The sequence below is a fragment of the Sinohyriopsis cumingii genome, chromosome 5 (assembly GCF_028554795.1).
Source record: "Sinohyriopsis cumingii isolate HCF-2022 chromosome 5, ASM2855479v2, whole genome shotgun sequence".
Lineage (NCBI taxonomy): Eukaryota > Metazoa > Mollusca > Bivalvia > Unionida > Unionidae > Sinohyriopsis > Sinohyriopsis cumingii.
This window is the reverse complement of record NC_142965.1, coordinates 22,817,036-22,830,354: the sequence shown is the minus strand read 5'-3', so window position 1 is coordinate 22,830,354 and position 13,319 is coordinate 22,817,036. Positions and strand designations below refer to the sequence as shown.

At 35.2% G+C, this 13,319-nt stretch overlaps 1 protein-coding gene across 1 annotated transcript in view; it reads left to right on the top strand.

Annotated features, from left to right (window-relative positions):
• Positions 1–10: 10 nt before the first annotated feature.
• LOC149798775 (UV radiation resistance-associated protein-like) overlaps positions 11–13,319 on the top strand; it is a 73,502-nt gene continuing 60,193 nt past the window's right edge. Inside the window, exons 1-3 of the mRNA XM_089957647.1 lie at positions 11–349; positions 5,281–5,401; positions 6,408–6,442. Of these exons, the coding sequence (XP_089813773.1) occupies positions 293–349; positions 5,281–5,401; positions 6,408–6,442 (213 nt within the window). The 5' untranslated portion in view covers positions 11–292. The remainder of the gene's footprint in view (positions 350–5,280; positions 5,402–6,407; positions 6,443–13,319) is intronic.

Below are 13,319 nucleotides of genomic sequence, written 5' to 3'. Positions count from 1 at the left end.
TAATTTTGCAATTGCACAAGTACAATACCACTGAGAAAATCCGAGCGATAATTATTCTGTGATTTACATACTGCGTCGTATAGTACTGGATTAATCTATAGCGGACTAATAAAATGTTACTGGCATGACAAGTCATGTGACTCGAACGAGATTGTGTACAAATATTATCATGGCGGACGGCTGAAGGGGGCAGAACTTCGTAAATGCATAATGCAATGAAATTTTTGTGTTGAATGTCTGGCACAGAAGTTGTCACTGCTGATTTTGTAGATTTATTTAAAAGATATACGAGATGGCAGAGCCTCCAAAGAGACATCTTCGGAGTTTATTCGATTTACCAACATACCAGGTGATATTTCGAGCTGCATAATGCTATTGATCCACATTACTTGTCTCTTAATTTAAAACTATCTCATATAAGGCATCCGTTGCATGAAACAAATACTGTTTATTATCAGACCTCACTGACTCAACAATCTACCAGCCAAGCAATATTTGAAATATTGTCAAGCTGACAAATGTTGCCATTCCACATCGTATATTTAAAATAAGTCATTTAATACTGAGAGTTCCCGGGTCAGAGAGTTGGGGATAACCAATAATTTTTAAAAGAAATTGTAACTACTGAAAAAACTTGAAACCTTACAAAGTTTCACAAGATAGCATGCCAAAAATTGAAGTATTTTAGTAGCCAGAATTTCTGTTTGATTTGAATGTTTTTGTCGATTATTTGTTTCAAAACCCCGGGCATCATAGTAGGAGTGGAAATAATTAAGATCATAACCTTCTTGCAGAGAAGAGCTCTGCACACCATGATTTCTTATGGAGTTGCAGATGACCACAGCAGATTGGATGTGGACTAAACATAATGGGCATAGTTGTCTGTGTATAACCCCTGCTCAAAAGAGATTGATGTAGGGAGAGGTATAGGCACCGATTTATCTAGATTGTTGTTTCCTTTATGAGCAATTTGCTTACTTTCTGATACTGAAAAACATGATAATTCAGCTGATTATAAACTTTCCTTTCTAACAAAGATAATGCAACGGACATAATGCCAAATCAGATTTTAGGTAATATTAACATAATGACATTGACTTGTAAAATGTATTAATATTACATTGTGCACAATGAATCTTATCTCTCTCAATATTGCATTATCAGAGTATACAGACCCATTCATTTCCTTATTTCTGTTGTAGTTCACACAATTTACTGGGGTGCAGAAGTCCATTGTCTGTTGTCTGAATCAGAAATTTTTTCTTTCGGACAAGCAATGGTTGCAATGTTACTGGTCCATCAACAGGTAAACTGTGGCCAGTAACTTGAAAGGACAGTAGTTTACATCTTGTCTGAGCGATATTTACACAAGCTCCATTTGTACTTATCAGCATGTAATATATGGGTGCATTTTATGTTTACATGCGTATACTGTAACTTATTGATCAGGTATGTGGATACAACCAGTAGAGATGGCCAGTGTTTTGAGCCAATCACTGGACTACTTGAAACCATTATGTGCAGATGCAATGAATTTTCCAAGGAATGCTTCTTTCTTTATAAAGCTAGTGTCAGAATGTTGAATAGCTGAATACAAAGTTAACAAAATGGGCAAAATCTAAACTTGACAATGATGGTATATTTTTAAAAAAGAAAATGAGAGCTCTGTGTTTCATGGCTGCAGGTGATTACTTTGCTCAAGACCAATGAAGATTGAACAGTCACATCATTCATTGGCTATTCAGATTTTCCATGATGGTCTTTATTCATTGGCTAGTCAGATTTTCCATGATGGTCTTCATTTATTGGCTATTCAGATTTTCTATGATGGTCTTCATTCATTGGCTATTCAGATTTTCCATGATGATCTTCATTCATTGGCTATTCAGACTTTCCATGATGGTCTTCATTCATTGGCTATTCAGATTTTCCATGATGGTCTTCATTTATTGGCTATTCAGACTTTCTATGATGGTCTTCACTCATTGGCTATTCAGATTTTTCATGATGATCTTCATTCATTGGCTATTCAGACTTTCCATGATGGTCTTCATTCATTGGCTATTCAGATTTTCCATGATGGTCTTCATTCATTGGCTATTCAGATTTTCCATGATCGTGTTCATTCAGTGGCTATTCAGATGTTAGTCAGTAATGTCAACCAGCTCCTCCACAGTGGAGGTGCTATCAGTGTGCCCGTGAAGGCATGGTAGTGATTAGTAGGTATTTGTCACTGTCACAGGTGAAGTATTTATCACTCTGTCTCAGCTAAAGTGGAAGGGATTAAGTCTTCCACAATGGCATGTGGATTTTAGAAAAATTGTGTTAGCTGTATGTACATACACACATAAGAAACAAATGACACTTTATTATATCCTGTTTGTGCTTTATGACACAGTCATGTGTGGCAAACATTAAGGTACAGCTGTAGCACAAACCCTCATGAAATGTTTAAGGTAGCTCATATCTGTGTGTACTGTATAAGGTGGCACAAACCCACTGGTACTGCTTAAGATAGAGCCTTCTTATCTCATGGGATGTGACTTTAGTTGGTGTTTAAATGTGTAGCACTTTATATCTTTCTTTGCATAAATACATGAATAAATTAATATTTTAAGGCCAACAGTGATCCACAGTAGTGTCTTATAATTGTACATCCTTTCTGTAAATAAGTAAATTAAATAAACCAGACTCCTGTATCAGATTAACAAAAGAGAGAGAGAGAGACTAAAACAATAAAATGCAAATGGGCAAACAGTAATTGGTTTTGCAAAATTTCTGCTACTTTATTGAAAATGAAATCTCTGAAAATCTGAGATTGCAACTTATCGAGGAGAGAGGTTAATTTTGGAATCGTGACAATTCTCCTTCATCATGTTCATTTCAGCAAGTAAATTTAATTGTTTAATGATATGTACAGTTATCAAACTTCTTCTTAATTGCTGTTCTATAATTGGGTAGTTAAATATGACACTTGGCATCAGATAGCTTTGTGTAATATAAGGGACACTTCTCTTGCATTTGCCTCCATAATGATAATGTGTCAGAGGAATAGATTCTAATCAGAAAGTAAATTTTATTAAATTTGTTTCTTGGAGAACACTTGCCCAATTGCATTAATGTCATTCATTTCCATACCTCTTAGCAGATGCAAGTATTGTCATTGATATCACAAAGCTTAAACTGGTAGACACCATGTTTGATTAGTAACCACCTAGAGGTGGTAACAGGGAGGTACAATTTAAGAGTTTCTCTCTCAGTATGTGTGTATATATATAAATATTGTTATAAACTTTGCCATCTAGAGGTGGTAAAGGGAGGTACTGTTTAAGACTCTGTGTGTGTGTGATCAGCAATTCTTAAATATTTCCGTGTTCAACTGGACATTTTCATGCATTTCAGATACACATGAATCAGCTGTTGGTAATATATTTTCATTAAAAAAAGGTTTTGACCCGATTCATAGGTCACATCAAGTGGTGGCAACAAACAAGAAGTTTATCCCTGTGATTTACTGTGGATATATATGCAATATTTTTGGTTATAAGAATGTGTAAATTACACAGCAAGTCTGTCACCAGTCATAGCAGTGTCACATATTCACTGTGATAAATCCACTCACTTAAAGTTCATTTTGGCAAAAACATTCTCATTTTTTTTTATGTTTATTTCAGTTTCCCAATTCCCTACTGCTTCATTTGATCCAACATCTTTTATATCAAGACTACTCCAGTGGCCTAGTGGTTAGAGAGTCCACCTCGAACCCTTGTCAAGTCATAGCAAAGACTTACAAAAAGGGTACTAACAGCTGCCTCGCTAGGCGCTTAGCATTAAGAGGTTAGTGTTAGGACTGGTCGGCCTGGTGTCAGGATAATGTGACTGGGTGTGACATCATGCTACATGTCTGTGGCATGATGCCCAAGTGCTGGACATCACTATAAACTGCCACACCACAGACATCGTAGCAGTATGAAAATTTGTTAAAGCTACATTAAAAATCCTAATCACACACACACACACATTTTATATCAACTTCAGGATATTTTTTTAAACCTTGTCAAGAGAGTCAACACAATTCATGCATTGCAGCTTTGTTTTAATTAATTCTGCTGTAAAAAATCTGCTCAGACTCAATGTTTAATACTGGATGTACATTTGAAATTTCAAACAAATCACATTTTTGTACTGTCCATTCATTGAAACTAGTTTTGTTATTAATCCAGTTCCTCTTGGTCATCAATAATACACAAAATGCTTCCTAATCCCCTGCAACTCAGTACTTCATCTACACTGGTTGCATCACTGTTCTCGTTTGGTTGACTGTAATGAGCAGTCAGAGTGACTGAGATTGTTACCAAAGTGTTTTGTCACTAACATTTGCCAGAAAGGTGTTTGGCTCAGATGCAGTGAATGCATTAAAATTTGCATGGTCCAGGAATCTACTTTAGACCTTGTTTGCATCACGATTATTGATTGTCTGACAAAGAAACATTGTGTAAACTAGATCTTGTTTGCAACACCATTATTGATTGCCTGACAAAGAAACATTGTGTAAACTAGATCTTGTTTGCAACACCATTATTGATTGCCTGACAAAGAAACATTGTGTAAACTAGATCTTGTTTACAACACCATTATTGATTGCCTAACAAAGAGATAGTGTGTAAACTAGATCATGTCTGCAACACTATTATTGATTGCCTGACAAAGAAACAGTGTGTAAACTAGACCTTGTCTGGAACACTGGTATTGATTGCCTGACAAAGAAACAATGTGTCAACTATACACAAATAAATCAAAGACAATTTGATATATTGATATTTGGGGTGTCCCATGACTGATGTATGGTTGCTTGACATATGTGACAGTCAAAAGCTTTGAAATGGTGGTCATGTCCGACCTTATCTAAATGATTGTGTAAGTATTCTTAGAGAAACATTACACTCAGTAAATATGACCTGAATTTTAATGAAAAAATTTGATTGGGTGAAATTTAATTCTGAAGTCAGATTTAAATTTCACCCAGTCCAGTTTGTGCATTCTAAATTTAGCATATTCTCACTCAGATATTTCACAATTTCAAACCCAAAGTCGAATTTAAATTTCACCTAATCAGATTAATGAACAGTTAACTTACATATACGTTTATGACACGAGTTATGTTGGTGAAATTTGGTTTGTATATGAAATTGAGGAATATTTGGATCGATTTGAAATTGAAGAATATTTGGGTGCAAAGATGTGACATGGACATGCATTTAATTTTTTATTTATTTGCAGCGACGGCTTCGTCATCTCAGGAGTATTACATTAAGAAATCTCCAGTGCAAAAGCTATCGTGGGAAGGATATTACCAAACTTCAGACCTATTACACACTTCACACTGACAGGAATAAAAAGGGTATATCTTTTATTTCTAGAAAAACACAGAGATTAGTGATGTTTTTTTCATCGAATTATGGCAGAGAATGGTTCCTGAGTGCTTTATTTGCAAGGGAAAAGAGGGTGATTGTCAAATAAGTTTCTAGTTAATAAAGGAATATTGGGAATCCTGCATGAATTTGAAATATTTTACCAGTAATGTAGGATTGAGATCATAATACATGACTTTGTATACTTTAAATGGTACCTTTTTTCAACAGACCCAGAAGTTCCCACAAATTTATTTAGAGTTTCCTACCTCTGTGTTTGGGGTAGAAATATATAGGCAGCTGAGAACAACAATACTTTACATTCTCGTAATCAAATGTCTCTATAAGACAAAAGTTTAATTTGCATATTTAGAATGGTCACTGCTGATGCACTCTAATGACTGCCTAAGGCAAGGAGAAAGCACTGTTGGTTACAAAACATTTAGCTGATGACCTCAGAAGGCAGTGACAATTACACACAGGATGTATATATGGGAAATTGTTGTGGGTGAGTTTGAATGACCATCATGACCAGATGACTGCTATGTATGGGTGACTGTTTGGAAAGGTCTATATTTGCTTTTTTTTACCTCTTACTTAAATTCTATTTGTTAAATACAAACGAATAAAAATATCTTTTAATAAAGGTTTGAAATCTATGTATAAAGCAAGTGACATGCAAAAGCTTATTTACAGTGTAATAAGAAGTATGGAAATTTGGGACAACCAATTAGCATTGTTGGGCATATAAAGATTTGCTTTATGTAATTAGTTTAATTTAAAATGAATTCTGTTTTATTTCTTATTTTACTTGTTTTATTTATTTCATTATCATTGATATGTTTGAAAATGGTTATTTTGAGACTGGTAGTTGTTGGAAATTAAGTTGATCTCTAAATGTTGAAGAAGTTATTGTATCTGCATATTTATCTTGTGATTTGTCAAATAGGGCAATATCTCATTTTGATGTCGTTATATGTACTTTTTATGTTTCAGCATTCTATAAAAGTGAGATTATATCTGGCTCATTGGTAAGTGTTTGAAGTGTAAGTGTTTAGATTGCAAGTGTTTAGAATGTAAACATCTTCCTTTACATCCATTTGTTTATATCGGGAATGAAATACATGATAGAGTGTGAACTTCTTTCTGTACATCCCAGATGCAGGAGGTATTGGTTTTGATTTCCTGCTGAGTCATACCAAAGACTTCTAAAAATGGTATTTACAGCTGCCTCGCTAGGTGCTCAGCATTAAGTGATTAGTGGTAGGACTGGTCGGCCTGGTGTCAGGATAATGTGACTGGGTGTAACATCATGCTACATGTCTGACATGATGCCCCGGCGCTAGACATCACTTTAAACTGCCACACTGCAGATATTGTAGTGATATGACTGGAAATTTTGTAAAGCTACTTTAAAAATCTAAATCACACAGTCTTTCTGTACATCCTGGTGTTTATATCAGGATTGTAGTACATGTTTAGAATGTAAACATCTTGCTGTATGTCCTGGTGTTTTTATCAGAAGTGGAGTACTTGTTTGGAATCTAAACATTGTGCTGTACATTCTGGTGTTTGCTTGAAGCCCATTGGTAAGTGTTTAGAATGTAAGTGTTTAGAGTGATTAGTTATTACATTAGTTATTAGTTATTACATTCTAAACATGTACTGCATTCCTGATTTTAAAAAAACACCAGAATGTACAGCACAATATTTACATTCTAATTAGATACTTTGTATCCTAATGGCCTTAATACGAAGGCACTATATAAAAGTGTATAAAATTTTAATAAAATTATTGATATGTTGTATATCCTTTATAAAAATATAAATGTATGTATGACTGTTTTTATTATTTTAATGATTCAATTTTCATAAGAGACACGTATCTTTTCAATCCAGTTATACCTATAAAATTTTCATGATGATGCATATCATTTATAACATTACGTCAGTGATGTAATTGTTATTTTAAAATATAAGACATCATTTGTTTCTTCCAAAACATTTTGTTCCTCAAAAAGCCTAAAGAAAATGCAAAATTTAGTTGTACAGAATTATTGGCAATTGTGTCATTTTTTTTATATCCCAGTAATGTTTAGTTTGAGAGCATCATGCTGTACATGCTAGTATTTGCACAAGGCCCATTGGTAAGTGTTTAGAATGGATGTGTTTAGAATGAAAACATAGTGCTGTACATCCTGGTGTTTGCACAAGGCCCATTGGTAAGTGTTTAGAATGGATGTGTTTAGAATGAAAACATAGTGCTGTACATCCTGGTGTTTGCACAAGGCCCATTGGTAAGTGTTTAGAATGGATGTGTTTAGAATGAAAACATAGTGCTGTACATCCTGGTGTTTGCACAAGGCCCATTGGTAAGTGTTTAGAATGGATGTGTTTAGAATGAAAACATAGTGCTGTACATCCTGGTGTTTGCACAAGGCCCATTGGTAAGTGTTTAGAATGGATGTGTTTAGAATGAAAACATAGTGCTGTACATCCTGGTGTTTGCACAAGGCCCATTGGTAAGTGTTTAGAATGGATGTGTTTAGAATGAAAACATAGTGCTGTACATCCTGGTGTTTGCACAAGGCCCATTGGTAAGTGTTTAGAATGGATGTGTTTAGAATGAAAACATAGTGCTGTACATCCTGGTGTTTGCACAAGGTCCATTGGTAAGTGTTTAGAATGGATGTGTTTAGAATGAAAACATAGTGCTGTACATCCTGGTGTTTGCACAAGGCCCATTGGTAAGTGTTTAGAATGGATGTGTTTAGAATGAAAACATAGTGCTGTACATCCTGGTGTTTGCACAAGGCCCATTGGTAAGTGTTTAGAATGGATGTGTTTAGAATGAAAACATAGTGCTGTACATCCTGGTGTTTGCACAAGGCTCATTGGTAAGTGTTTAGAATGGATGTGTTTAGAATGAAAACATAGTGCTGTACATCCTGGTGTTTGCACAAGGCTCATTGGTAAGTGTTTAGAATGGATGTGTTTAGAATGAAAACATAGTGCTGTACATCCTGGTGTTTGCACAAGGCTCATTGGTAAGTGTTTAGAATGGATGTGTTTAGAATGAAAACATAGTGCTGTACATCCTGGTGTTTGCACAAGGCCCATTGGTAAGTGTTTAGAATGGATGTGTTTAGAATGAAAACATAGTGCTGTACATCCTGGTGTTTGCACAAGGCTCATTGGTAAGTGTTTAGAATGGATGTGTTTAGAATGAAAACATAGTGCTGTACATCCTGGTGTTTGCACAAGGCCCATTGGTAAGTGTTTAGAATGGATGTGTTTAGAATGAAAACATAGTGCTGTACATCCTGGTGTTTGCACAAGGCCCATTGGTAAGTGTTTAGAATGGATGTGTTTAGAATGAAAACATAGTGCTGTACATCCTGGTGTTTGCACAAGGCTCATTGGTAAGTGTTTAGAATGGATGTGTTTAGAATGAAAACATAGTGCTGTACATCCTGGTGTTTGCACAAGGCTCATTGGTAAGTGTTTAGAATGGATGTGTTTAGAATGAAAACATAGTGCTGTACATCCTGGTGTTTGCACAAGGCTCATTGGTAAGTGTTTAGAATGGATGTGTTTAGAATGAAAACATAGTGCTGTACATCCTGGTGTTTGCACAAGGCCCATTGGTAAGTGTTTAGAATGGATGTGTTTAGAATGAAAACATAGTGCTGTACATCCTGGTGTTTGCACAAGGCTCATTGGTAAGTGTTTAGAATGGATGTGTTTAGAATGAAAACATAGTGCTGTACATCCTGGTGTTTGCACAAGGCTCATTGGTAAGTGTTTAGAATGGATGTGTTTAGAATGAAAACATAGTGCTGTACATCCTGGTGTTTGCACAAGGCTCATTGGTAAGTGTTTAGAATGGATGTGTTTAGAATGAAAACATAGTGCTGTACATCCTGGTGTTTGCACAAGGCTCATTGGTAAGTGTTTAGAATGGATGTGTTTAGAATGAAAACATCTGCTGTACATCCTGGTGTTTGCATGAAGCTCATTGGTAAGTGTTTAGAATGTACACATCTTGTTGTAGGCAGAAAATACATTTATGGCATTTTTGTTTAGTGCTGCAGAATTTTTAAATTTCATACTTTGTTTTGACAGCAATATGTGTATCCTTTTGGTTTGTGTTTTTTTTATAAATATATTGATATGACAGCCATAATGAAAGCTTCTTTTTCTCCCAGGTATATGTGTTAATTTAAGAAACTATTTGTTATATTTATACTTAATATGTGCTAATTTGTATTAAGAAACTATTTGTTGTATTTTTATTTAATATGTTACTATGAAAAACATACAAATTCTATCACATGGTCTTGTGCAGCACATCATGTTTTTTAACATGTATTGTTATTCTGGGTCTATAGTAATGAAAATTTGTGAGAAGACCATGGTATTTAATAACATCTAATATTATCCTGGGCATGTTGTAACAAAACTGCCATGGAACATAGCTTGTAGTGTTATGCTACATGTACATTTTGGGTGTCAACTTGGTAACATTTTACCACATGCTACATGTACATTTTGAGTGTCAACTTGGTAACATTTTACCACATGCTACATGTACATTTTGGGTGTCAACTTGGTAACATTTTGCCACATGCTACCTGTACATTTTGAGTGTCAACTTGGTAACATTTTGCCACATGCTACATGTACATTTGGGTGTCAACTTGGTAACATTTTACCAAATGCTACATGTACATTTTGGGTGTCAACTTTGCAACATTTTACCACATGCTACATGTATATTTTGGGTGTCAGCTTGGCAATATTATACAACATGCTACATGTACATTTTGGGTGTCAACTTGGTAACATTTTACCACATGCTACATGTACATTTTGGGTGTCAACTTTGCAACATTTTACCACATGCTACATGTACATTTTGGGTGTCAACTTTGCAACATTATACCACATGCTACATGTACATTTTGGGTGTCAACTCGGCAACATTTTACCGCATGATACATGTACATTTTGAGTGTCAGCTTGGTAACATTTTACCACATGCTACATGTACATTTTGTGTGTCAACTTGGCAACATTTTACCACATGCTACATGTACATTGTGAGTGTCAACTTGGTAACATTTTACCACATGCTACATGTACATTTTGGGTGTCAACTTGGTAACATTTTACCACATGCTACATGTACATTTTGGGTGTCAACTTTGCAACATTTTACCACATGCTACATGTACATTTTGGGTGTCAACTTTGCAACATTATACTGCATGCTACATGTACATTTTGGGTGTCAACTCGGCAACATTTTACCGCATGATACATGTACATTTTGGGTGTCAACTTGGCAACATTTTACCACATGCTACATGTACATTTTGAGTGTCAACTTGGTAACATTTTACCACATGCTACATGTACATTTTGGGTGTCAACTTTGCAACATTTTACCACATGCTACATGTACATTTTGGGTGTCAACTTTGCAACATTATACCACATGCGACATGTACATTTTGGGTGTCAACTCGGCAACATTTTACCGCATGATACATGTACATTTTGAGCGTCAGCTTGGTAACATTTTACCACATGCTACATGTACATTTTGTGTGTCAACTTGGCAACATTTTACCACATGCTACATGTACATTTTGAGTGTCAACTTGGTAACATTTTACCACATGCTACATGTACATTTTGGGTGTCAACTTGGTAACATTTTACCACATGCTACATGTACATTTTGGGTGTCAACTTTGCAACATTTTACCACATGCTACATGTACATTTTGGGTGTCAACTTTGCAACATTATACCGCATGCTACATGTACATTTTGGGTGTCAACTCGGCAACATTTTACCGCATGATACATGTACATTTTGGGTGTCAACTTGGCAACATTTTACCACATGCTACATGTACATTTTGAGTGTCAACTTGGTAACATTTTACCACATGCTACATGTACATTTTGGGTGTCAACTTGGTAACATTTTACCACATGCTACATGTACATTTTGAGTGTCAACTTGGTAACATTTTACCACATGCTACATGTACATTTTGGGTGTCAACTTGGTAACATTTTACCACATGCTACATGTACATTTTGGGTGTCAACTTTGCAACATTTTACCACATGCTACATGTACATTTTGGGTGTCAACTTTGCAACATTATACCACATGCTACATGTACATTTTGGGTGTCATCTTGGCAACATTTTACTGCATGCTACATGTACATTTTGAGTGTCAGCTTGGTAACATTTTACCACATGCTACATGTACATTTTGGGTGTCAACTTCGCAACATTATACCACATGCTACATGTATATTTTGGGTGCCAACTTGGCCACATTTACCATTAGTTGTCATTTGCTGTGCAGATATTATATATCATTACAGTGTTTTAAAATGTATCCGTGTATTACACGCAACAGTAGAGTGCATAAAGATTAGGGGTAAAATGATGCATCAATACTTTTGCTGAAACGATACACATATTAAGGAATATTAATATTAATATTAAATGATACACATATTAAAGAATATTAATATTAAACGATACACATATTAAGGAATATTAATATTAATATTAAACGATACACATATTAAGGAATATTAATATTAATATTAAACGATACACATATTAATAATTTGATACTAAATGATACTGTATGCATGTTAGTTTAGTCTTCAGCAGTCATGAATAATTATTATTAGTTACCTTATTATTCTGTACAATTATAATCCATCTGAAACAGCATTTGCAGTCACAGGTACTCATGTTTGTTAGTAAAAACGAAAAAGACTATTTGAGAATACCCACTCGCCGTCTTTAAATTAACATGGTGACATGATTCATAATTCCTCCCACCCTATTCCATGCTAATTATCTTAACTCTGAAGTATGTTCAGCATATACTATACATTCCAACATGTATAATTAAATACTTTACTCATCATTTAATAACCACTTTCATGCAAAGTTTCTGCTTTGAATTGTATCTTGACTCCTTTGGTCGATTTGAAAGCTATGCTACCAGTGTGTTGTTAAAATATGTTACATTTAATTCTCATTTGTGGTTATTGCTTTTCCAGTCCAGGTCAAACAATAACCACCAATCAGAAATCAATGTAGCTTATTCTCTGCATGACAAACAGGAAGTATTGACAGAGCAAGAGAGAGACTTCGCAGGAAAGTCAAGTACTTAAGCATAGATACTGTTAGGGTATGCCATTAGACAAATCTTGCAAAATTTGTACGAATTCATGCGCTTGGAGAACAGTGAAACTCCTGCAAATTCATTGAAAGTTTCACATATGAAAATGTGCTAGGCGAAGTATTCATTTTGATTTAAACATTCTTGTCACAACATCTGGTTTTTGGATAGCAACTGTTCCACATATGGGTTCTTCAAGCCTGACATAAATGGTTGTGGAACTAAATTTGATTAGCACGACATGCCCAGCGAAAAGCATTATGGTGTAGTTTGAACCATTCATGAAGAAAGTTTTACAAATGTGTGTTTAAAATATGGGCTACCTAGAAAAACCCAAATTTCTGATTCCTCGTGTGGTTCATTATGATTTCGTTCTTTATACAAGGAAATTACATTATTTTTTCTGTTTCGAAGATAACATTATAATGTCTTCCAAGTGTAACTGAGACACAGAATTGGTAATAAGCAGCAGGGAGGGCGAATCGGACATTTTGTCCAAACGTCATTTGGCTTAATTAATACTTTCCGCACTCAGCGGATCCGGTGTCGTCAGCGCCTGGTAAAAAAAAAACGACGTCGTCGTCGTTGTCATCGTCGAGGGGCTAAATCGACAATTGTCCGGACGTCATTTGGTTTAATTAATACCTTCTGCGCGCCGATCCTAGCGTCGTCAGCGT